General features: G+C 40.1%; 3 protein-coding genes across 9 annotated transcripts in view; 2 read left to right on the forward strand and 1 right to left on the reverse strand.

Annotated features, from left to right (window-relative positions):
- The window catches only part of LOC128619062 (zinc finger protein 341-like), a 5372-nt gene extending 3176 nt beyond the window's left edge, over nucleotides 1-2196 (forward strand). Inside the window, exons 3-6 of one of the 2 annotated variants that reach the window (XM_053642924.1) lie at nucleotides 42-257; nucleotides 698-885; nucleotides 1259-1443; nucleotides 2066-2196. In XM_053642924.1, coding sequence (XP_053498899.1) covers nucleotides 42-257; nucleotides 698-885; nucleotides 1259-1292 — 438 coding nt within the window. In that variant the 3' untranslated portion in view covers nucleotides 1293-1443; nucleotides 2066-2196. The remainder of the gene's footprint in view (nucleotides 1-41; nucleotides 258-697; nucleotides 886-1258; nucleotides 1444-2065) is intronic. The other variant, XM_053642925.1, reaches the window with a different exon arrangement.
- Nucleotides 1582-16104, forward strand: LOC128619061 (zinc finger protein 341-like). Of its 4 annotated transcripts, XR_008387869.1 has the most exons (6): nucleotides 1582-2256; nucleotides 5935-6084; nucleotides 6287-6502; nucleotides 6947-7130; nucleotides 7504-7688; nucleotides 15933-16104. XR_008387869.1 is itself a non-coding variant. In XM_053642923.1 (5 exons), exons 1-5 carry the CDS (start codon nucleotides 2020-2022, stop codon nucleotides 7620-7622), a joined length of 903 nt encoding a protein of 300 aa, XP_053498898.1. In that variant the 5' UTR covers nucleotides 1582-2019; the 3' UTR covers nucleotides 7623-10431. The 4 variants fall into 4 exon arrangements, 3 of the variants coding, with proteins under 3 accessions (XP_053498898.1, XP_053498897.1, XP_053498896.1); XM_053642923.1 differs by lacking the exon at nucleotides 15933-16104 and having other exon boundaries at nucleotides 7507-10431; XM_053642922.1 differs by lacking the exon at nucleotides 15933-16104 and having other exon boundaries at nucleotides 1583-2256; nucleotides 7504-10431.
- Nucleotides 11067-22036, reverse strand: part of itchb (itchy E3 ubiquitin protein ligase b) — a 20682-nt gene continuing 9712 nt past the window's right edge. For all 3 annotated transcript variants that reach the window (XM_053642914.1, XM_053642913.1, XM_053642915.1), the window contains exons 10-24: nucleotides 21768-21942; nucleotides 20575-20644; nucleotides 20283-20367; nucleotides 19314-19442; nucleotides 18069-18141; nucleotides 17167-17238; nucleotides 16843-16931; nucleotides 16578-16737; nucleotides 14851-14984; nucleotides 14602-14742; nucleotides 14051-14171; nucleotides 13609-13713; nucleotides 12602-12698; nucleotides 12029-12101; nucleotides 11067-11777 (exon numbers count right to left, since the gene is read on the reverse strand). In XM_053642914.1, the coding sequence (XP_053498889.1) occupies nucleotides 11678-11777; nucleotides 12029-12101; nucleotides 12602-12698; nucleotides 13609-13713; nucleotides 14051-14171; nucleotides 14602-14742; nucleotides 14851-14984; nucleotides 16578-16737; nucleotides 16843-16931; nucleotides 17167-17238; nucleotides 18069-18141; nucleotides 19314-19442; nucleotides 20283-20367; nucleotides 20575-20644; nucleotides 21768-21942 (1624 nt within the window). In that variant the 3' untranslated portion in view covers nucleotides 11067-11677. The remainder of the gene's footprint in view (nucleotides 11778-12028; nucleotides 12102-12601; nucleotides 12699-13608; nucleotides 13714-14050; nucleotides 14172-14601; nucleotides 14743-14850; nucleotides 14985-16577; nucleotides 16738-16842; nucleotides 16932-17166; nucleotides 17239-18068; nucleotides 18142-19313; nucleotides 19443-20282; nucleotides 20368-20574; nucleotides 20645-21767; nucleotides 21943-22036) is intronic.

Below are 22036 nucleotides of genomic sequence, written 5' to 3' on the forward strand. Positions count from 1 at the left end.
ATAATACTTTTTAAACACTTTTTTTTTTTTCTTTTCCACAGAGTAATTTGAGCCTGCCCAGTGCAGCATCATACCTGCAGCACCAACCACAGGCCTCTCAGCCCCTCCCACTGGCCCAGGCTCCACCCCTTTCTGCACAGGTTCCCACCAGTATCAACAGCCCAATAGTGCAGGTGTACAGCACACTGCCCCCGATGGCTGGAGGAGGAAACGCAGAGGTCCACACACTCGGCCTCCAACAGTTCCAGTCTGTTCAGGTGTGTGTGTGTGTGTGTGTGTGTGTGTGTGAGTGAGAGAGATGAGGTTACAGTACTGGGACCCTTCTCATCTTGTTGGTTGGCCAACGTGTTGAGAGTTAAAGATACTGACCACAGAATGTTTGTGACAGTGTAAGTGTAATGTGGCATGAAGTAGAACCGGTGATGCGGTAGGTACTGACAGTACTGTATACGACATTTCACCACCTTTTACTCAGTGCTTTTTATTTTAGAACAAATTATTTACACTTCCACCTGCCTATTGATTCTTTCATTTTTCTTTCATTCTTGCTTGTCTTTTTGTCACTTGTCCTTTCTTTCTTTCTTTCTTTGTTTTTGTTTGTTTGTTTCTTTCTTCTTTGTCCTTTTTCTTTTTTTGTCCTTTCTTTCTTTTTCTTGTTGATTTATGCGCTCTCTCTCTCTCTCTCCCTCTCTCTCAGGGTGGTGGTGGTCAGTGTGCGGACAGTCAGACTGCAGCCTTCAGCAGCGCTCCCGTTTACAGTTCGGCTAAACCGGCACAGAAGCTGAAGAGCTGCAGCAGCACCGTGACTCTGAGCGAGCTGAGCGAATACGACAAGGTCATCCATCATCCCCAAAAAGACCCGCAACTCCAAGAAAGGCCAGGAAGGTAATGGAGAGCGCTTCGAACACCATTTTTCATTTCATTTAAAGGAGCAGGTTGTCATTTATACAGCCTTTAATTTGCCTAAAATATGCAGAGCTCATTTCTGGGCCAGAAACATCGGTACGAAAGGCTGGATTCAGATTCACTTAATGGCAGATTTAAATCCCTGAAAGCGTCAAAATAAATACACATCATGCTTAATACATACGTGTCACAGGAAATGGAGTTTATATTTATTAATTTAAATTTTTTTTATATTCGTGTGTAAAAACCCACAAAAAGCAGTACGTTCTACATGGCATTCACTTTGTGTAATAGCACTGTAACGTGTTTGTGTTGAAACAGATTTCTTTATGGATAATGTTTTGTTTCTCAGCAGGTCAAACAAAAGCCAAAGGTCAGAAGCTTAAGTGCAGTTTCTGTGACGAGGTTACTCAGGATAAAGAGAACACATCCAGCGAGCAAGAGCACGGTCCGAGTAAAAGTCGAGCGTGAGAGATCGGGGGGAATGCGCCAGGGCTTCCACGTGGAATCGGTGCAATCGACGATTTCAAAACACCGGTACGGATCGTCCTTTATTTTCTATGACATTTTGCTTATGTGCCGTTTTATTGTGGAGATAACAGAGCGATCTTCTGGTGCGACGACTCAGGCGCTCGTCTAACGCACACGTGCTCTACGTGTCCGATTGCGGCGCTCCGAGATAAAACTGTCCACTGGATATCGTGGTAGTTTAGTACCGAGTATACATCGTGATCTCGTACGTACCGGTGTAAAACACGAACTCCTAGGATACTTCGTTTTAAACCGCAGTACGTTTGTGTAGAGATGACTTTTGGTATCGCTTTTCCTCTCCCGATACTGATCCTGAAAGCTTGAGCGTCAGCAGATTATCGATACCCGTTCCGGATTTTTCTTCATCACTACTGAGCTCTAAAATGATTATTTAAAAAAGAAACCTTAAATACTTCCGCTTCTGTCCCTCTCCACGGCTCGATCACAGATTTAACGTTTCCTGTGGGTTTTTTTCTTTCTCTTCTCCCCCTTTTTCAGACATTTTATTTGATCACTTTCTGCGCTTCTAGTTACTAAATTTCAGCTCTGCACTAGTTTGTACAGAAAAAACAGCGCGTCGTCATGTCTAGAATAGCGGTTTTAAATCCTCTTGTTTGTTTGTTTGCAGATGATGATGACGTCTTCCTGTGTGGGAAGTGTAAGAAGCAGTTCAACTCCTTGCCGGCGTTCTTGACTCACAAAAGGGAGCAGTGCCAGCAGAACACGCCCTCGCTCGCCACCGTGTCACTGGCGTCCAGCAACACTTACACGCCTGTACCCTCGGTCAGCGCCGTGCCACAACCTCCGGCCAACAGACAGGTACATGTTCTCTAAATACTCACCCGCAACGAAACGGTACTGGTGATCTGTAAACAATACTAACAAACAAAACAAAGGTGAAGGAGAACTATAAACAAAGAATGGTACGGTGATCTGTAAATGAAACTAACAATCGAAAAGGTACAGGTGAACTGGTACAGGTGAACTCTGAACCCACATGATACTGGTGCTGTTTAAACAAACAAACCAAAAAAGGTGAGGGTGGCCTTACTCCAAAAACACAAAGGTGCCGGCGCTCTTCCACCAAAAACAAACAAAAAGGTGCCGGCGATCTTGCATCAAAAAGAAATCAAAAGGTGCCGGCACTCTTACACCAAAACCAAACAAACAAAAAGGTGTCGCGATCTAAAACCAAACAAAAAGGTGCCGGCGCTCTTACACCAAAACCAAACAAACAAAAAGGTGCCGGCGATCTAAAACCAACCAAACACAAAGGTGCCGGTGATCTTCCACAAAAAACAAACAAAAAAAGGTGCTCTTAAACCAAACAAAAAAGAGGTGCCGGCGATCTTAAACAAAACAAACAAAAAGGTGCCGGCGATCTAAAACCAAACAAACAAAAGGGTGCCGGCGATCTAAAACCAAACAAGCAAAAGGGTGCCGGCGATGTTAAACCAAACAAGCAAAAGGGTGCCGGCGATGTTAAACCAAACAAGCAAAAGGGTGCCGGCGATGTTAAACCAAACAAGCAAAAGGGTGCCGGCGATGTTAAACCAAACAAGCAAAAGGGTGCCGGCGATGTTAAACCAAACAAGCAAAAGGGTGCCGGCGATCTAAAACCAAACAAGCAAAAGGGTGCCGGCGATGTTGAACCAAACAAGCAAAAGGGTGCCGGCGATGTTGAACCAAACAAGCAAAAGGGTGCCGGCGATGTTGAACCAAACAAGCAAAAGGGTGCCGGCGATGTCAAACCAAACAAGCAAAAGGGTGCCGGCGATCTAGAACCAAACAAGCAAAAGGGTGCCGGCGATGTTAAACCAAACAAGCAAAAGGGTGCCGGCGATCTAGAACCAACCAAACACAAAGGTGCCGGTGATCTTCCACCAAAAACAAACAAAAAAAGGTGCTCTTAAACCAAACAAAAAAGAGGTGCCGGCGATCTTAAACAAAACAAACAAAAAGGTGCCGGCGATCTAAAACCAAACAAACAAAAGGGTGCCGGCGATCTAAAACCAAACAAGCAAAAGGGTGCCGGCGATCTAAAACCAAACAAGCAAAAGGGTGCCGGCGATGTTAAACCAAACAAGCAAAAGGGTGCCGGCGATGTTAAACCAAACAAGCAAAAGGGTGCCGGCGATGTTAAACCAAACAAACAAAAGGGTGCCGGCGATCTAAAACCAAACAGGTGCTGGTGACCTTACACCAAAAACAAACAAACAGGTGCCGGTGAACTGTAAACAACAAAATGGTACAGTTTGTCTTTAAAAATATCTGAAAACCAAAGGTCCAGGTGGTGATGGTTTAAAAACACCCGAGTACAAACTGGGATTGGTATCTCTTAAAAACACACACACAGTGTGATCTTTATTCTTGCTTGTTCACATACAGATCAACTTAATATGATCATGATTATTACTATGATGATGTGCTGATACTTTGTACACACGTGCAAACACACACACAGGTATGAATATATAGGTAATTTTTTTTTTATACATCTCCTGAGCGCTGAAGAACCCTGGAGGAACCCTACAGGTGAGTTTCACACATTTTTCCAACACACAAGTGAAATACATCTGAACCCACATGATACTGGTGCTGTTTAAACAAACAACCCGAAAAAGGTGAGGGTGGCCTTACACCAAAAACACAAAGGTGCCGATGACCTTACACCAAAAACAAACAAAAAGGTGCTCGCGATCTTGCATCAAAAAGAACTCAAAAGGTGCCGGTGCTCTTACACCAAAACCAAACAAACAAAAAGGTGCCGGCGATCTTAAACCAAACAAACAAAGAGGTGCCGGCGATCTAAAACCAAGCAAACAAAGAGGTGCCGGCGATCTAAAACCAAACAAACAAAGAGGTGCCGGCGATCTAAAACCAAACAAACAAAGAGGTGCCGGCGATCTTAAACCAAACAAACAAAGAGGTGCCGGCGATCTAAAACCAAACAAACAAAAAGGTGCCGGCGATCTTAAACCAAGCAAACAAAATCACCCGAGTACAAACTGGGATTTGTATCTTTTAAAATCACACACACACAGTGTGATCTTTATTCTTGCTTGTTCACATACAGATCAACTTAATATGATCATGATTATTACTATCATGATGTGCTGATACTTTGTACACACGTGCAAACACACACACAGGTATGAATATATAGGTGATTTTTTTTTTTATACATCTCCTGAGCGCTGAAGAACCCTGGAGGAACCCTACAGGTGAGTTTCACACATTTTTCCAACACACAAGTGAAACACATCTGAACACACATGATACTGGTGCTGTTTAAACAAACAAACCACAACCAAAAAAGGTGAGGGTGGCCTTACACCAAAAACAAAAAGGTGACGTGATCTTACACCAAAAACAAACAAAAAGGTGCTCGCGATCTTGCATCAAAAAGAACTCAAAAGGTGCCGGCGCTCTTACACCAAAACCAAACAAACAAAAAGGTGCCGGCGATCTTAAACCAAACAAACAAAAAGGTGCTGGTGATCTAAAACCAAACAAACAAAAAGGTGCCGGCGATCTAAAACCAAGCAAACAAACAAAAGGGTGCCGGCGATGTTAAACCAAACAAACAAAAAGGTGCCGGCGATCTAAAACCAAACAAACAAAAAGGTGCCGCCGATGTTAAACCAAACAAACAAAAAGGTGCTGGTGATCTAAAACCAAACAAACAAAAAGGTGCTGGTGATCTAAAACTAAACAAACAAAAAGGTGCTGGTGATCTAAAACCAAACAAACAAAAAGGTGCTGGTGATCTAAAACCAAACAAACAAAAAGGTGCTGGTGATCTAAAACCAAACAAACAAAAAGGTGCCGCCGATCTAAAACCAAACAAACAAAAAGGTGCCGGCGATGTTAAACCAAACAAACAAAAAGGTGCTGGTGATCTAAAACCAAACAAACAAAAAGGTGCTGGTGATCTAAAACTAAACAAACAAAAAGGTGCTGGTGATCTAAAACCAAACAAACAAAAAGGTGCTGGTGATCTAAAACCAAACAAACAAAAAGGTGCCGCCGATCTAAAACCAAACAAACAAAAAGGTGCCGGCGATGTTAAACCAAACAAACAAAAAGGTGCCGGTGATCTAAAACCAAACAAACAAAAAGGTGCTGGTGATCTAAAACCAAACAAACAAAAAGGTGCTGGTGATCTAAAACCAAGCAAACAAACAAAAGGGTGCCGGCGATGTTAAACCAAACAAACAAAAAGGTGCTGGCGATCTAAAACCAAACAAACAAAAAGGTGCTGGTGATCTAAAACCAAACAAGCAAAAAGGTGCTGGTGATCTAAAACCAAACAAACAAACAAAAAGGTGCCGGCGATGTTAAACCAAACAAACAAAAAGGTGCCGGCACTCTTACACCAAAAACAAACAAACAAAAAGGTGATGTGAACTTTAAACAAATCTAAACTTAAAGGGTGTGTGTAATTTTCCGTGTACTTCAGGTATTTGTGTTTTTGTTTTTTTTTTCTTTGTGCAGGTGTCGACGTACATCACGGTGCCGCCGGCTCCTCTCACACACACCTTGGTGCAGGGGAACGTTCTGGTGAGCGACGAGGTTCTCATGTCGGCCATCTCGGCGTTCACGTCCATGGACACCCCAGTCACGGCCATGCAGGCTTCCTCTCAGGTACACAGCATTTATCTGCCATAGATGCTGTAACCTAGCATTGACGCTGCCTGGCTTTTGTAACTAGTGAAAGCGTGGTTATTAGGACTCCTGCTGATGTTTATTAAAGCCTGGGCATGGCACTCGTTATCGTTATTCAAAGCTTCATGCAATAATTTGGAATAATACTTTTTAAACACTTTTTTTTTTTTCTTTTCCACAGAGTAATTTGAGCCTGCCCAGTGCAGCATCATACCTGCAGCACCAACCACAGGCCTCTCAGCCCCTCCCACTGGCCCAGGCTCCACCCCTTTCTGCACAGGTTCCCACCAGTATCAACAGCCCAATAGTGCAGGTGTACAGCACACTGCCCCCGATGGCTGGAGGAGGAAACGCAGAGGTCCACACACTCGGCCTCCAACAGTTCCAGTCTGTTCAGGTGTGTGTGTGTGTGTGTGTGTGTGTGTGTGTGTGAGTGAGAGAGATGAGGTTACAGTACTGGGACCCTTCTCATCTTGTTGGTTGGCCAACGTGTTGAGAGTTAAAGATACTGACCACAGAATGTTTGTGACAGTGTAAGTGTAATGTGGCATGAAGTAGAACCGGTGATGCGGTAGGTACTGACAGTACTGTATACGACATTTCACCACCTTTTACTCAGTGCTTTTTATTTTAGAACAAATTATTTACACTTCCACCTGCCTATTGATTCTTTCATTTTTCTTTCATTCTTGCTTGTCTTTTTGTCACTTGTCCTTTCTTTCTTTCTTTCTTTGTTTTTGTTTGTTTGTTTCTTTCTTCTTTGTCCTTTTTCTTTTTTTGTCCTTTCTTTCTTTTTCTTGTTGATTTATGCGCTCTCTCTCTCTCTCTCCCTCTCTCTCAGGGTGGTGGTGGTCAGTGTGCGGACAGTCAGACTGCAGCCTTCAGCAGCGCTCCCGTTTACAGTTCGGCTAAACCGGCACAGAAGCTGAAGAGCTGCAGCAGCACCGTGACTCTGAGCGAGCTGAGCGAATACGACAAGGTCATCATCCCCAAAAAGACCCGCAACTCCAAGAAAGGCCAGGAAGGTAATGGAGAGCGCTTCGAACACCATTTTTCATTTCATTTAAAGGAGCAGGTTGTCATTTATACAGCCTTTAATTTGCCTAAAATATGCAGAGCTCATTTCTGGGCCAGAAACATCGGTACGAAAGGCTGGATTCAGATTCACTTAATGGCAGATTTAAATCCCTGAAAGCGTCAAAATAAATACACATCATGCTTAATACATACGTGTCACAGGAAATGGAGTTTATATTTATTGATTTAAATTTTTTTTATATTCGTGTGTAAAAACCCACAAAAAGCAGTACGTTCTACATGGCATTCACTTTGTGTAATAGCACTGTAACGTGTTTGTGTTGAAACAGATTTCTTTATGGATAATGTTTTGTTTCTCAGCAGGTCAAACAAAAGCCAAAGGTCAGAAGCTTAAGTGCAGTTTCTGTGACGAGGTTACTCAGGATAAAGAGAACACATCCAGCGAGCAAGAGCACGGTCCGAGTAAAAGTCGAGCGTGAGAGATCGGGGGGAATGCGCCAGGGCTTCCACGTGGAGTCGGTGCAATCGACGATTTCAAAACACCGGTACGGATCGTCCTTTATTTTCTATGACATTTTGCTTATGTGCCGTTTTATTGTGGAGATAACAGAGCGATCTTCTGGTGCGACGACTCAGGCGCTCGTCTAACGCACACGTGCTCTACGTGTCCGATTGCGGCGCTCCGAGATAAAACTGTCCACTGGATATCGTGGCAGTTTAGTACCGAGTATACATCGTGATCTCGTACGTACCGGTGTAAAACACGAACTCCTAGGATACTTCGTTTTAAACCGCAGTACGTTTGTGTAGAGATGACTTTTGGTATCGCTTTTCCTCTCCCGATACTGATCCTGAAAGCTTGCGCGTCAGCAGATTATCGATACCCGTTCCGGATTTTTCTTCATCACTACTGAGCTCTAAAATGATTATTTAAAAAAGAAACCTTAAATACATGGCTAAAAACACAACTTGCACACAATTGCAGCTTTTTTTTTTTTTTACCTCCCCAGCTGAAATGTTTTACACAGAAATCACTTGTATAGCGAATAAAATATAGAATAAAAAGACTATTTACAATCCTAAAAAAATAAAAAGGTGTTGGTGCCCAGTTTGCTTGCGTTACTTTCTCTACTTACTTTTGCATTAATTTTTTACTTGCATTACTTGCTTGAATGTTACTTTGTTTACTTGCATGCAATACTTCTTTACTTGCATTATTGTAAGTTTACTTGTCAGCTTACTTGTTACCTACTTACTACTTGCAATACTTTTACTGTTACTTTATTTACTTGTTACCTATTCTAACTACAAGCATTACTTACTTTACTTATTTTGCTTACATACGTTACTTTCTGTACTTGTTACTTTAAGTGTACTTGCATCAGTTTGTGTTGCTTCTTTATTTGCGTTACTTTAAGTTCACTTGCGTCAATTTATTTGCATTCCTTTCTTGTTATTTACTATTACTATTACTTTATTTACTTGCTACCTATTCTACCTACTAGCGTTACTTACTTACATACGCTACTTACTTTCCTTGTTACTTAAAATAAAGATTACTCTCATTACTTTCCTTACTTACTTGTTACATTCTTGAATTACATACATAAATTCATGCGTTACTTTCTGTACTTACTTATTACCAATTGTACCTTCTAGCACTTACTTTACTTGTTGTTTTTTCTTTACATGATGCTTTACTTTCTTTATTTGTTCCCTGTTACTTTATTTGCATTACTTTCTTTTCTTGTTCCATATGTTACTTGTTCCCTGTGTTATTTACTCGCATTACTTTCTTTACTTGTTCCCTATGTTACTTTACTTATTCCCTATGTTACTTTACTTGCATTACGTACTCCTTTTGTTACATTATTAACTTGCCTTACTTGTTACCTACTTTATATTTTCAGTCATTATAAAAACTCTAATTTGTATCCTGTTTTCCTCTATTACATCGGTTCCCCTCTTTTCCCTGTTAACACACCCCAGGCACTTAATCAAGGCTGCATGTACACCAAAAACCAAAGACTTTTTTTATTATTTGTTTTTATTTATTTATTTATACACAATTTACTGTACATATAAATCGACCAATGAGGGTGCAGAAACTTTAGAGGAGCATTGTAAAAGGATTTGTTTCATAGAGAATTATTCACACCATGTACAATATTTTAGTTGATGTATAGTTTACAGAGTTTAGTTTCAGTAGCCGGTATTTAACGACGATAGAAAAGAAACCATAACCGAGGGTCGCGTTAACGTTGGTGTCAACGTGAGGTTTACATACAGCGGGAAACCGAAGACTCTTGCTTCTTATTTATGATCACAAAAGTATTCGATTCAGTAAGGGATTGAGAGCTGTGCTTAATCCTGCAAAAATGAAAAAGAACCAGAACTGATGAAAGGAATAAAACACCCCACAGTTGTAGTGTTTAACCAGGCTACATCTTTCTTACGTTTTTGTTCCATGTACAGAGAGAGCATGCGTAGATGTGTGATCGTTGAAGAAATCAGGTGCTGATCTAGATCAGGTTTAATCTAAAGATCAATATCTTTGTACTTGTACGATCCGAATCCAACGTATATCTCGGGGAATATGACGCGCTGAATCACTCCCGTGGTAAAGACAAATATTTCAAATGCACTAAAATGATATTCTGGGTACGAACCAGTCATGTGCCGATTATTTACCGGTTTTTATCACAGTTTGTATTGTTGGTACGGTGTTGTCCTTTTTAGTCATTTAATTAACTACTGCTTTGAAATATTTACTTATCCCTGTTCTTACTACCTTCTGTACTATTACTGTACTCCTTATCCACAATAACAATATTGTACAAATTAAATACGATCTATAAACGGCTATCGGCACATATCCACTGGCGCGCCAGAAAATGAAACTAAAAGACATTTAGAAATAAACTCCCTATAAAACAGAGGGCATTAAGAGTGTAGATGAGCAGCACCTGCTTTCCACCTGTGAGAAATTAAGTATTTTATTGCTGAAAGTGAACTGTGTGTGAGAGATGTAAGTTTCACTAGTGATGTTTCAAAATGTATTGCTCACTGGTGCTTTCACTGTAATAAAAGATTATAACTTTTTTCTTTAAACGCCAAGTCACATTAAGGTTTCACTTTAGCACGCAGTGTAGCAATACAGCTCTGTCCTTATGCAGCGCTACTTATAAACCTTTCATTACAATTAACACAGCTGTCAAATGTATTAATGTTAAGGTCTGGATTGAAACATTTAAACTAGATTAAAAAGAACTGTAGGACTAAAGAGAGTGCTCGGGTTAAGAGTTCTTGGGGTTGAGAGTCTTGAGGCCACATCAAACAGAGTACAGGGCCAGACTTTGTTCTTGGATCTCTCTAAAGTCAGTTCTAGGGCTGAAGAAAGTCCAAGGCCTGACTAAACGGACTAAAGTGTGCCCAAGGCTGGACTAATACCTAAAGGCTATGGAGGCTGAGGCCAGACTAAAAGAATTGTAGTACTAAAGAGTCCTGGGCCTCTTGGGCTAAAGCGTGTTCTAGGACTAAGAGTACTAGGCTGGACTAAACAGAGGTCTAGGGCTCAAGAGACATTAATCTGGACTTGGACTCTTAGTCCTAGAACTGATTTTAGAGAGTTCTAGAACTTGAGGTAGTCCTGAAGCTGGATTAAAGGCAGTTCTGAGACTGAGAGTCCAAGGCCCAACTAAAAGGAAGCCTTTGGCTAAAGCGTGCCCAAGGCTGGACTAAACAAGTTCTTAGGACTAGGGGCTCTGAGGCCAGACTACAGAGCATTTCTGAGACCAAGGCCAGCCAGCTGTTTTGCAGTAATGAGTCCATGTTGCTCCTTCATCATCATCATGCCTGCATCTCAAACTCCATTTCCATTTACTTTAAAAAAAAAAAAAAAAAAAAAAAAAGCTTCTTGTAGGACATTTGTGTTTCTCTAGCATGACTTTAGAACGAGACTCTGTCTTGCTTTCTCTCTTCAGGAGAGAAATGCGCAGATCATTCTGAAAGCACTCGGTTACTTCATAACAGAATTATAATCTGGATTAGTGATAAGTAATTTTATAAGTAGAGCTGCACAAAGCAACACAATCATTTTCCAGCCAGTCTCTAAACCATCTGTTGGGTCGTGCGACTGATCCCGGTTGATGTCGCCAAAAGACTGCAGTTATATATAAATAATATAGCAATATAACCACCATATTTTATTTTGTTTAAATTGTAAAAAGTTCTAAACTTTTATTACAACTAAATGCCCACAATCCTGATCCTGTCAAATATGTTCATGCCCAAACAACTCCCGGTAGTCAGGTGAATAATTTCAGCTCTTAACAAATTAAGAGAGTTTATAGTTGGTCATGTGGTGATCTTTTCTTTCTTTGACCAACAGTAAAAATAGATTTAATCCCATGTTAAGAAGGAAATGAGAACCACGGACATGAAATAGAAAAAGCTCATCGTTCCAGATTTCTCCAGATCTAACGAGAAGAATTTGTTTCTGTGCTGCATCATGGTATTATATCGTCTGTGTGTGTCACTCCTGCCCAAAGCCCTCGGTCTCCTCTATGGCGAACAGCAGTTTCTCCTTTAGCTGCTCGTAGCTTTTATACGGAGGAAGGTCTAGGCGGTTAAAGCTGTGAGAGAGACGGGAAACATCACAAAACACTATCATGAGGAAATCTGAAATAGTGCCAGCATGTATACGTACATTACTCTGTTTATAAACTAACAGAGGGAGAGAGTATGCTGTTAAGGGGAAACTAATCAGCGATGGAGCGGAGATACTGTTACCACTCCGAAGTTGACTTTCCTACAACAGCACACTCTCTCTGTCTTTTATTCCTCTTATACCACAGCGCTGTGTGTAAAGTCTGCATACACTCACCACGTGTGACTCCGGGGCAGCCAATTCTCCTTCCCCGTTTTCTCAACGCAGAACTTCTGTGGGCCGTTACTCCCTGGAAAAAGAAGAAAAAAAAGATGGACAGAAATCAGGTGTTGATCACAGGTTTAAATTAACGCGCTCATTCTAATACGTTACCGTTTCTATAGTAACAGCTCGTTCAAAAAGTGTGTAATGACTGATATGGTGAAGGTCTCTTTCTGTAAGGAGACGTTTATGGAAGGAGTCTCAAGTGTCAGCGCTGTGTAACAGTCGGAGGTAAGAAGCTGTAACTTCGGGACAGAGGAGTTTATGCTTCAGGGTTTGTTGTTGATTGATGGATTATTTTCCTCAAACGGCCCATCCCACTGTGTTGTATTCCTTACTCCAATTTTTAAGAAAACGTTTTTATTTATTCGAGCTCTGTCTGATTCTTTTATATCAGAGCTGTATGAAATTATTTTCCTGTTTGCTATTAAGTATATAATAGTTTATTTAAAAAAAAAAAAACACACAGTGTGTTACCCCCGTACAACTTTACAGGACAGAAAGATTTAAGAATAAAGACGCACTCACCCATGAGGTCATTAAACCCGCCCAGGGGTAAACGGCAGGTGCCGGTGACGAACTGCAGCAAACGCATTCGCTTCTCGTTATCCATCTCCTTAACCAACTACAGCACCAGAGGAAAGAAGCTCATTACCAAAAAGAGTGTGTGCGAGTGTGAACGACATCTGTAACATGTCTTCTCAAACCGCAGCGATGATGATATCAACTATCAAAACTCGACAGAAAAATGTTCTGTCCGTTAGCTGAAACTTTAAGCTCTGCCCACTTCACAATACTGTCAGGACATTGTAGATGTATCTCAGGAAGCCACTTATGCCAATTTAATGTGGCATCATGATATACATGCACATTTCCTTCATAATCCTTATACACACTAGAGCAGAAATACGTACCACTGTGTGTACTTTTAAAACCTTTTTTTCCTGAATATACCAAAAAAAATAATCAATTCTCTTCCTAGGCAAGCTGCGTTTACGAAACTTAACAATAACTTCTATACCTATTCAGAAGGATATTACAGAGAAATTACCCAACAGGCTGTTTATATATATATTTTTGGACTTATGTAAGTTGTTTACAGAAGCCATGAACTGCAAGGTGCGAAAGTCAAAATAATGAGTTGGTAAGTAATAATGAAGAGAGAGTAACTTATTTATTTATTTATTTATTTACCTGGTATCTCGTTATTATCTCAAACTTGGACAAAATAATGAGAGTATCTTGAAATAACAAGATACCAAGTCAAAATAATAACGCAGCACTTAACCTCGTTGTTTAGAGCTTCTGTATGTTTTTATACTGAAAAATGGCTGAATAATAATAATAAAAAAACAAAATGATTTTCTGAACAACACTTCTGTAAAAGTCAATATGTACATTCTAACATACAATGATTGGATTTTTTTGGTTTGAATAAATATGCAAATGTATGCGTATTTGACTACAGAAAACCTAATTTGCATAAATAAAACTGAATGGCTGCTGAAGCGGTGAGGAGACGAGACGTGACGTACCTGCCAGAACCACACGATCTGCTTGCTGGTGCGTGTGTAGTGTTTGTAGATGGTGTGTCTCTGCCAGTCTGCCAGATCGATTTCCTGCATCCCGCACAACAACACCTACCACACACACACACACACACACACACACACACACACAGACCCTAGAGCAAATGCAGTGCAAACACACTGAGTGTGTCAATTTTGAAGTCGGGCTGAGCGATATGACAAAAATATATCACATCATGATATATAATATTTAGTTAACAAATGGTCAGCAACACAGAAGAACTGCAATAAAAAATAAAAATAAAATTGTAGTATACCGTGTCAATTAATTATCGTGATAATATTACATCGTCATTTCATTCAGCCCTATATGGAAGCCGTAATTTCTCTTAAAATGTTGTGTCTCGAATCGATATGTAGTGAACGTAATAACGATAAGGGGACTTACTTCGAGTTCTTTGGCATCAAAATATTGCAGGTATTGCTGAGGCAGGACCTCGTTAAAGCCCTCGAAGAAAGCTTGCGTCTGTTCTTCTACACCTCGGGACAACCTCCACTCTGCTACCATCCTGAAGGACGGAGAGATGGACACACAGAGTCAGGAACCTGCTCTATGTCCACCCTACACCCTGAATAAACCCTGAACAATAACCTCAGTGTGCTGCTTGTCTGTGTTATTACATCATGGTTTATTGGATATAGAAAAAAAAAAAAAAAGCATGGTCTGCGAACATAATGTGACTAAGAAAATCCTTCCATATATGTATAGTTTACAGAAAACGTCTGCAATAAACAAAATGAAAATCCTTTCAAGTGGTGTTTCAATCATACATGTCCCTGAGAACGAGCCATTACTATAGAAACAATAACGTATTAGAACGCTAATATAAATCCGGTATTTGTAGCTGCTGTTACGGAAAATTAATCAACAACTACTACTTCTGACCAATCAGAATCCAGAAATCATCAGCGCTGTGGTGAATGTGTGTGTGTGTGTACCCGATGTACTCCTCCTTGTTCTCCTCTGTGACCTGAATGTTGCCTCCGTCTGGTTTCAGCTCGTGCGTCGTGACTTCCCCGAGGATCTCCTTATCCACTGAGAAGAACATCTCCAGACAACACTCCTCAATATTGTTGTCTCTGTGTAGACACACACACACAATTACACTTCCTAATATAAAACAACTCTAACACTGTTGTGTCAGAGTGATGTATAATGCTGTAAGTGTACGAGGCTGCAACACTCACCTGATCCAGATGAGTGAATTATAGAATTCGGGGTCGATGGACTCAAGGTCTGACAGAGTCAGAGGCTTGTTAAGAATACGTTTATAGAATGGCAGCGAGAAGCCTGTATCGATGAACTTCCCGTGGAACAAAGCCTGAGGAAACACGCAGCATTGTGCGAATGAAATTCAAATACCCACGTCATCACGTTATTTTATGCACGTTTTAATCAACCTTAGTTTGATTAAGTCGTTCATTCAGTTAGGTATATTTAATATTTAAACGCTGCCATTTTTAGGGCCAAGCACTAAAGACGAAGCAGTCCTGTACTGCTAGTGTCTGTCCTTACTAGGGGGCCAAGCACCAATGCTCCGTTTGAACTGTCATTGTTATGGGACCAAGCGACAACATTACACATCAGCCAGCGGAGTGGCTATTTTATTATTAATATACTGTAAGTCTACAGGTTGTAGGAACTGCTATTTTAAACCATCTCAAGCAAAAAAAAAACAAAAACCATTTCTGGGCTCCTAATCTGTAAATGTATACGTTCGGCTAATTCGTAAACATTTTTACTGCAGCTGATGAAGAAACGTTCATGTTCGCGTTTGTGCTTTATTTGTAATGATGGATTATCGTCAGTTAATGCTCTTTACTATGACATCATCAAAATAACTTATTACCTTTTAGTTCTTTTAAAGGATGAATAGACGGAAATACTGAATATTACAGAACAAATTAATAATAATATTATTATTATTAACAACAATAGTAGGGATGCACCGGTACCACTTTTTTTTTCCAGTACAAGTACTAACATTTGGTTACTATATATATTTGAGTACTTCACACTTTTCAGAATGCCCCATGTCTGAAGCATGTCATCAAATGCACCTGCTATGGCTTGGCCAGTGTGCGAACCCCTAAACTGCGTTGCTTGTAAAAACGACTCTCTGGGGAGTAAAATCGTCATCAATCCACTGTGCTGTTAAACTTATAAGAGACATTGGGCTGACATTGCTAGTCCAAATATCAGTGGTGAAGCTGAAGGCCGAAATGTCCTGGAACAGGTTCCTGATGTGCTTTTTCACCGTGTCATGCAGCTTTGGTAATGTGGTATCTGTAATGTGGTGACGGCTGGGAATCTCATACTTCGGCTCAAGTACATCAAGAAGATGATGAAATCCTGTATTATCTACAACTGACAACGGTTGGTCATCAAGAGCAATGAACTGGGTAAGAGCTTCTGTTATTTGTCTCTGGACATTTTCTCTCGCTTCTCCAGCGTTTGTTGCAAAGTTGGTTGTTGCCGTTTCACACTGCTAGCATTAGCAAACTCTTTGCACTCGGTGTTATGTTTGTTCTTTCGATGAGCTATTTTTTACCCCTGACAGTTTAGCAGAGCATAGTTTGCAGTCTGCTCTACTTTTATCATCACCACTTATCTTAAAATATCTCCAAATTGCTGACATTGCTCCTCTTCCGACGACCTGCTCAACTGACGAGAGGTTAGGCTATGTCACGTTGTCATAAAGTGGTATCGGTGCGGTTGTATCGGGGTAGTTTTACGAGTACGAGTACATGAGCACAGTATCGGGCCGACACCCGAGTACTGGTATCGGTGCATCCCTAAACAATAGCAGCAACAACAGGACCCATCAGTAGTTACTGGTTTACATCAAGTCTCTTGTGTTAACACATTTTTGAATGATTAAAAAATACAATGATGAGTGCAGCTCAGTGGTTACCATTGCGATGAAGCGTCCGATGAATCGGAAGTATTTGAGGTGGTCTGGGTTGATGGATGAAGCCGGGTTGATCTGCAGGCAGTAGTTATCCTTGCCAGCGTATTCGAACAGACAGTACATGGGGTTCAGCACCTCGTGGGACACCAAGAAGAACCACTCCCTACAGGAGACGTTACGTCACGTTGAGTTACGCCATACTATATCATGTTACATTTATTTATATATATATAAAAATCTAGTGAGATGGAGATGTTGGAGATCTTGCCTTGCGACACCACCGTAGTCGAGTCCTTCCTCCCCGGGGAAGATGATCCACAGTCTTCGGCGAAGGTCTTGGGGACTGATGCTCATTATCTAACACAGAAAAATGTTTAATAATTAATTAAGGAAATAACATATAGCTACACACACGCGCGCATAATTACAGTTTCCTGTTTAGCACTATGCCATCACAAAATTGAGGACTTGTTCAGAGTCTCAAATAGATGCATGTGATTTCTGACACTGTACTGTGTACACTTTGGCCAACAATATGTATTAAAATTACAATAAATATTCAAATCTGATGATAAATACAGATGGAGCTCACCTGCTGGAAGGAGTCTTCGAAAAGTGATTTGCGGCTCACTGCGATCTTGGTGTGCTGTGGTAGCGCTAATTGCTACAACAAGGAAAAATATATATTTTATATACATGCACATATACATATACATATATATATAATGTTAGATAGATAGATAGATAGATAGATACACACCCTACCGGTCAAAAGTTTGTGGACACTTGACTGAAATGTTTCTCATAATCTTAAAAATCTTCTGATCTGAAGGTGTATGACTAAATGTTTGAAATCGGTGTTATAGACAAAAATATAATCATGCCAACATATAATTTTTTTTAAATGGACGACTCGGAGAGAAATATTCTGAAAAGTAGCGGATAAGAGTCCAGCGTAGGTGGGAACTCCATTAATACTGTTTAAAAAGTATCTCAGGGAAATTCCTCAAGAAATCAGGTGAGGAAATGCCAAAAATACATTTCTGGAAATTCTAGGCAAAAAGGGCGTCTACTTTGAAGATGCTAGTATTAAATTAGATTTATTTGTGATTTTTATAACAACATAACTCCCATAGTTCCATTTGTTCCAGAGTTTTGATGACTTTATTATTATTATAAAAAGGGGGGGGGTGTTAAAATAAAGAACGGGTGTGTCTAAACTTTTGAGCGGTAGTGTGTGTGTGTGTATAATATATATATATATATATATATATATATATATATATATATATATATATATATATATATATATATATATATAAATGCCCATAAATTGGGGAAGCAAAAGGTTCTTTTTGGTACTGTTTTGGTTAGAAAGAAGTAAAGGGAAAAACTGAACTCTGGATTATCACGTGCATATTTCTTTAATTATTAATAAATGTCATTAGAGTTAATGAATAATTCTACAGTTAAACAGTGTTCGTGAATACACACCTGACACCAGAATTTGAAGTACTGAACTTTGGCTTTGAAGTCACGCACGTAGGTGATCTGAGGGCCATTTTCACTGAGGAGGAAGGACACGTACGTATAACAGCATGAGCATCTACTTCAATCCCATTGAAACATATCTAGGGGTTTAAACTTAAAACTTGGGACTGAAAGGCTGCGAGTTCAAATCCCAGGATGGTTAGCTCTAAGGCTCAGGTTGGCTCGCCGTCTCTATTTTTCATTTTGACCTGGAGAGTAAAGATCCAGTGAAGTGTTTACAGTTGAAGTAGCAATGGCAAACTTTCCTGCTTTGTAACAGGTTCTTCCCGTTATACGCGTTTCGGTATCGGTTTCAGTTAAATGGAATTTAATTTACTGTATACACAGAGAAGGAAAATATGCAATAAAACATTCAGCGTCATGTTATTTATAGAACAATATAGATCAGCGACAGAGCGGTGTGTGGAAGTGGATTTACTGCAACGCCCTGAAGAAGAGCTTTTTAAATTTATTACAGAACGACACGTCATGCTTTTTTATGTTACGTTACAGCAGCGATAAACAGTCGTTCCTGCATTTTCTCATGAAGTTATACAACAAATAAATGCAGTTTGTTATGTAAAAAAAAAAAACCCAAAAAACCCCCATAAATGTACTTAACTGAAAGTTACAGCTTTACCTCGGACCGTCACAAAGCGCTGACACTGGAGACTCCTTCCGTAAATGTCACGCAAATGCATTTCTCCATAAAAAAAAAAACTGCACCGCAACAACGATTTCTATTTGTTTATGGTTTGTCAACGTTACCTAACGCAGTAAATAATGCTACATAACCTTTAATGTACAGCTGTGATGTAATGTAAACGTGTTTGAGAAACTATTCATCAAAACTAAAGCCATTCGTTTATTACTTCTCTCTCTGTCCGTACATTATATATATATATATATATATATATATATATATATATATATATATATATATATATATATATATATATATTTATTTATTAATCTTAGCTCCACTGCTTTATTTTCTAGCTTTTGTCGTTCTTAATATCATTAGCATTTTATGCTATGTCTGTACAGAAATTTGATTTTTAAACTGCATGTCTATATAAATAAATTTGACCTGATGTGACCTCTGGACCCCACTATATATACACGTGCACGCGTCACTGTGTTTGTATAGCATGCTGTATATACTGAAAACATAAAATAATGTGTGTAATGTGCGCTGTTAAGGCTCACAATGATGATTTTCCCGTCCGCGGGTCGATGTAGGTGGTGGTTTTCCTTTTGTGATCCACATAGTACGGAATCCCTTCCACAGTGAACCTCATCTCCCAGCCCTCGGGTAGCGGCTTCTCGTTCAGCAGCCTGAACGAATCAAAGGTGAGAGCGTAGTTATGTAAAATCTGTCATATGCAGTACAATACATGGACAATTGGTACATTTTTACATTTACATGAATTCCTTTCTTCTTTTTTTGTTAATGCAGATTTTATCACCATTTTCTCCCAGTTCGGTCTGGCCAATTCCCACCCATTGGCTAATTCTTCCCTATCTCAGGCCAGCTACCAACAGGGGTGGAGGGTGAAGGCTAGCACAATCTTACTCTAGCACGCCGAGCCGACCTTAGCATCTTTATCAAACTGCTGCTCATGCTGCATCACAGTGAGCTCACACGTGAGCTCACAGATTCCTGGCTAGTGACTGGCTTCCTTGATTGACAGATTGGGACTGAGAGTTTGCCCCTCCCATACAGAAGGCATGGTTCTTGACTTGTGGCCGGTAGGATCGGACGCATTTCAAATCTGAGCAAAGTAGTCCATTCTAGTCCATTCTCGAATGAGCATTCTTGATCGAGAATGGTGCACAGTGGTACAAGTGGAGAGAACCGCGGGTGTTCAGTGCAACGTGTATGAACTTGGACAATTATCAGATCGATAATTGTCCAAGTTCATACACGTTGCACTGAACACCCGCGGTTCTCTCCACTTGTACCACTGTGCACCATTCTCGATCAAGAATGCTCATTAGAATATTAGGCCATGCCCACCCAGACAACACTGTGAACATTTTAATTCGAAAATATCTTTAAGATTGGTCTAAACGTCACCGTGCTGAGCGACGTATAACGATGCGATTCATACAGACGTGGATAATATACTTTATTTATTTTATATATATATATAAAATAAATAATGAAATTCTGACCCTTGAGAGCGTGGATCCTCCCACTGCGTGGAGCGAGTCGGGTGGTGCACATAATACACTCGGTCGTTAGCGTCCTTTTTCTTCTCTGAAAGACAGAGGTAAGACCAAATACATATATAAAAAATAAGACCACTAAAGAACACCGTGGAAAGTGTGGAGAATACAATACTGGGATTTTATTAAGCGTAATATTTATATCAAGCAACTTATAATATCACAGAACACAGCATAAAACATATTAAAGAAAACTAACATCACAGATAAACAAAGTAGATTTTTTTTTTGTTTTTACCCCATCCGGGAGGCAGTGGACCGAGTGGGTCATACTCTTTATTCTGAGGGGCTGCAGCCTGATCCTGCACCTTCACAATAAAACAGACATTTTAAAGAAAATGAACAAAAAAACAAAAAACAAAAAGCAGAATATAAAAATAATAAAAGCCATTTTTGAGAGTTTGATAACAAGACAGTTATAACACAAGTCAAGCAGATGAAAAACTTCAAGTAATTTTTCATTTCAACGATTATGTTTGAGAAAAGTATTTAACGATGAATAATAGGAAAAAATAAAAATAAATCAGACTACAGATGTCAGGTAAAATACGATAACGGAATAATGCCCTAAAATCCAATCACATGCTTTTGCTATGTGGTTTTCAGGGGTTGTTTAGAGGCTCTCTGTGATTGGTGGAAAGTTTTTTCCACAATTTTGTAATTCAAAAATTCTATCTAAGGCAACGTGATCCTGCGTCAAAATCCTAAAAATAATAATAAAAAAATGCTTGTTTTAGGGTGGAGTTTATTTTCCAACTGTGTCAAGCTATCACACGATCACCTTAGCTATGAGCTTGTAGTTCTTTAAAATGTTTTTAACTAGTCCAAAAGAGAATCCTGGATGTTGTCGAGCCCTGAACTGAAATGTGCATGTTTTATAGAGCTACAGTTCGGCAGAGTGATGTAAACTCAGTAGTATACGAGTTATTAATAATCTGCATTACGGTTTCGGGCCATATTCTGTTTGAATGAAAATTATTTGTTTTATTTATTAATTTTTAAGTGTCTGATTTATTGATTAAAAAAAGGGCACGTGTAAGCTTCGAATATTTCCTGTGTTCCTGTACCAACTTCTTGTTGATCACACACACACACACACACACACACACACACACACACACACGCACGTACACACTTTTCAATTGCGGACTTGGTTATCTACTGCCTGCATTTACTTTCATTGCTCACAGTTGACATTGACTATCAACGTGCTCCAATTTCTCACATCCAGGGACAAGTTAAATAATAATAAAAACAAACCGACACTGTGTCCTGAATATGGATACGGAAGTGTGAAACTGGGAACTTTGCCCCTCACAACATGCTTCCTAAATCATCAGCTGAGATGTGAATCAAGGTAAAACATGAGGATAATAATATGTAACGTAACCCTGGCGTGTGTGTGTGTGTGTGTGTGTGTGTGTTCCTCACGCCGCAGATGAAGCGCTGGTTGAACTGTTGCATGGCCCCCTGTAACTGGCTCCTCTGGTGCTGCCACTGTTCGTAGTTGCGCACCGTCTCCACAGTGGGACGCTGCCACGTCGTTGTCCGGCTCACGTGGTCCACAAAATACACACGTCCCGACTGGTCCAGGCGCCGCTCCCAACTGTGACACACAACACGACACGTTAGCGTAAGTGTGTTCAGGCAGCTGCTGGTAATGTGGCATTTTACTGGTATTTTACTGGCATTTTATTGGC

Source organism: Ictalurus furcatus, chromosome 15 (assembly GCF_023375685.1).
Source record: "Ictalurus furcatus strain D&B chromosome 15, Billie_1.0, whole genome shotgun sequence".
Classification (NCBI taxonomy): Eukaryota; Metazoa; Chordata; class Actinopteri; order Siluriformes; family Ictaluridae; genus Ictalurus; species Ictalurus furcatus.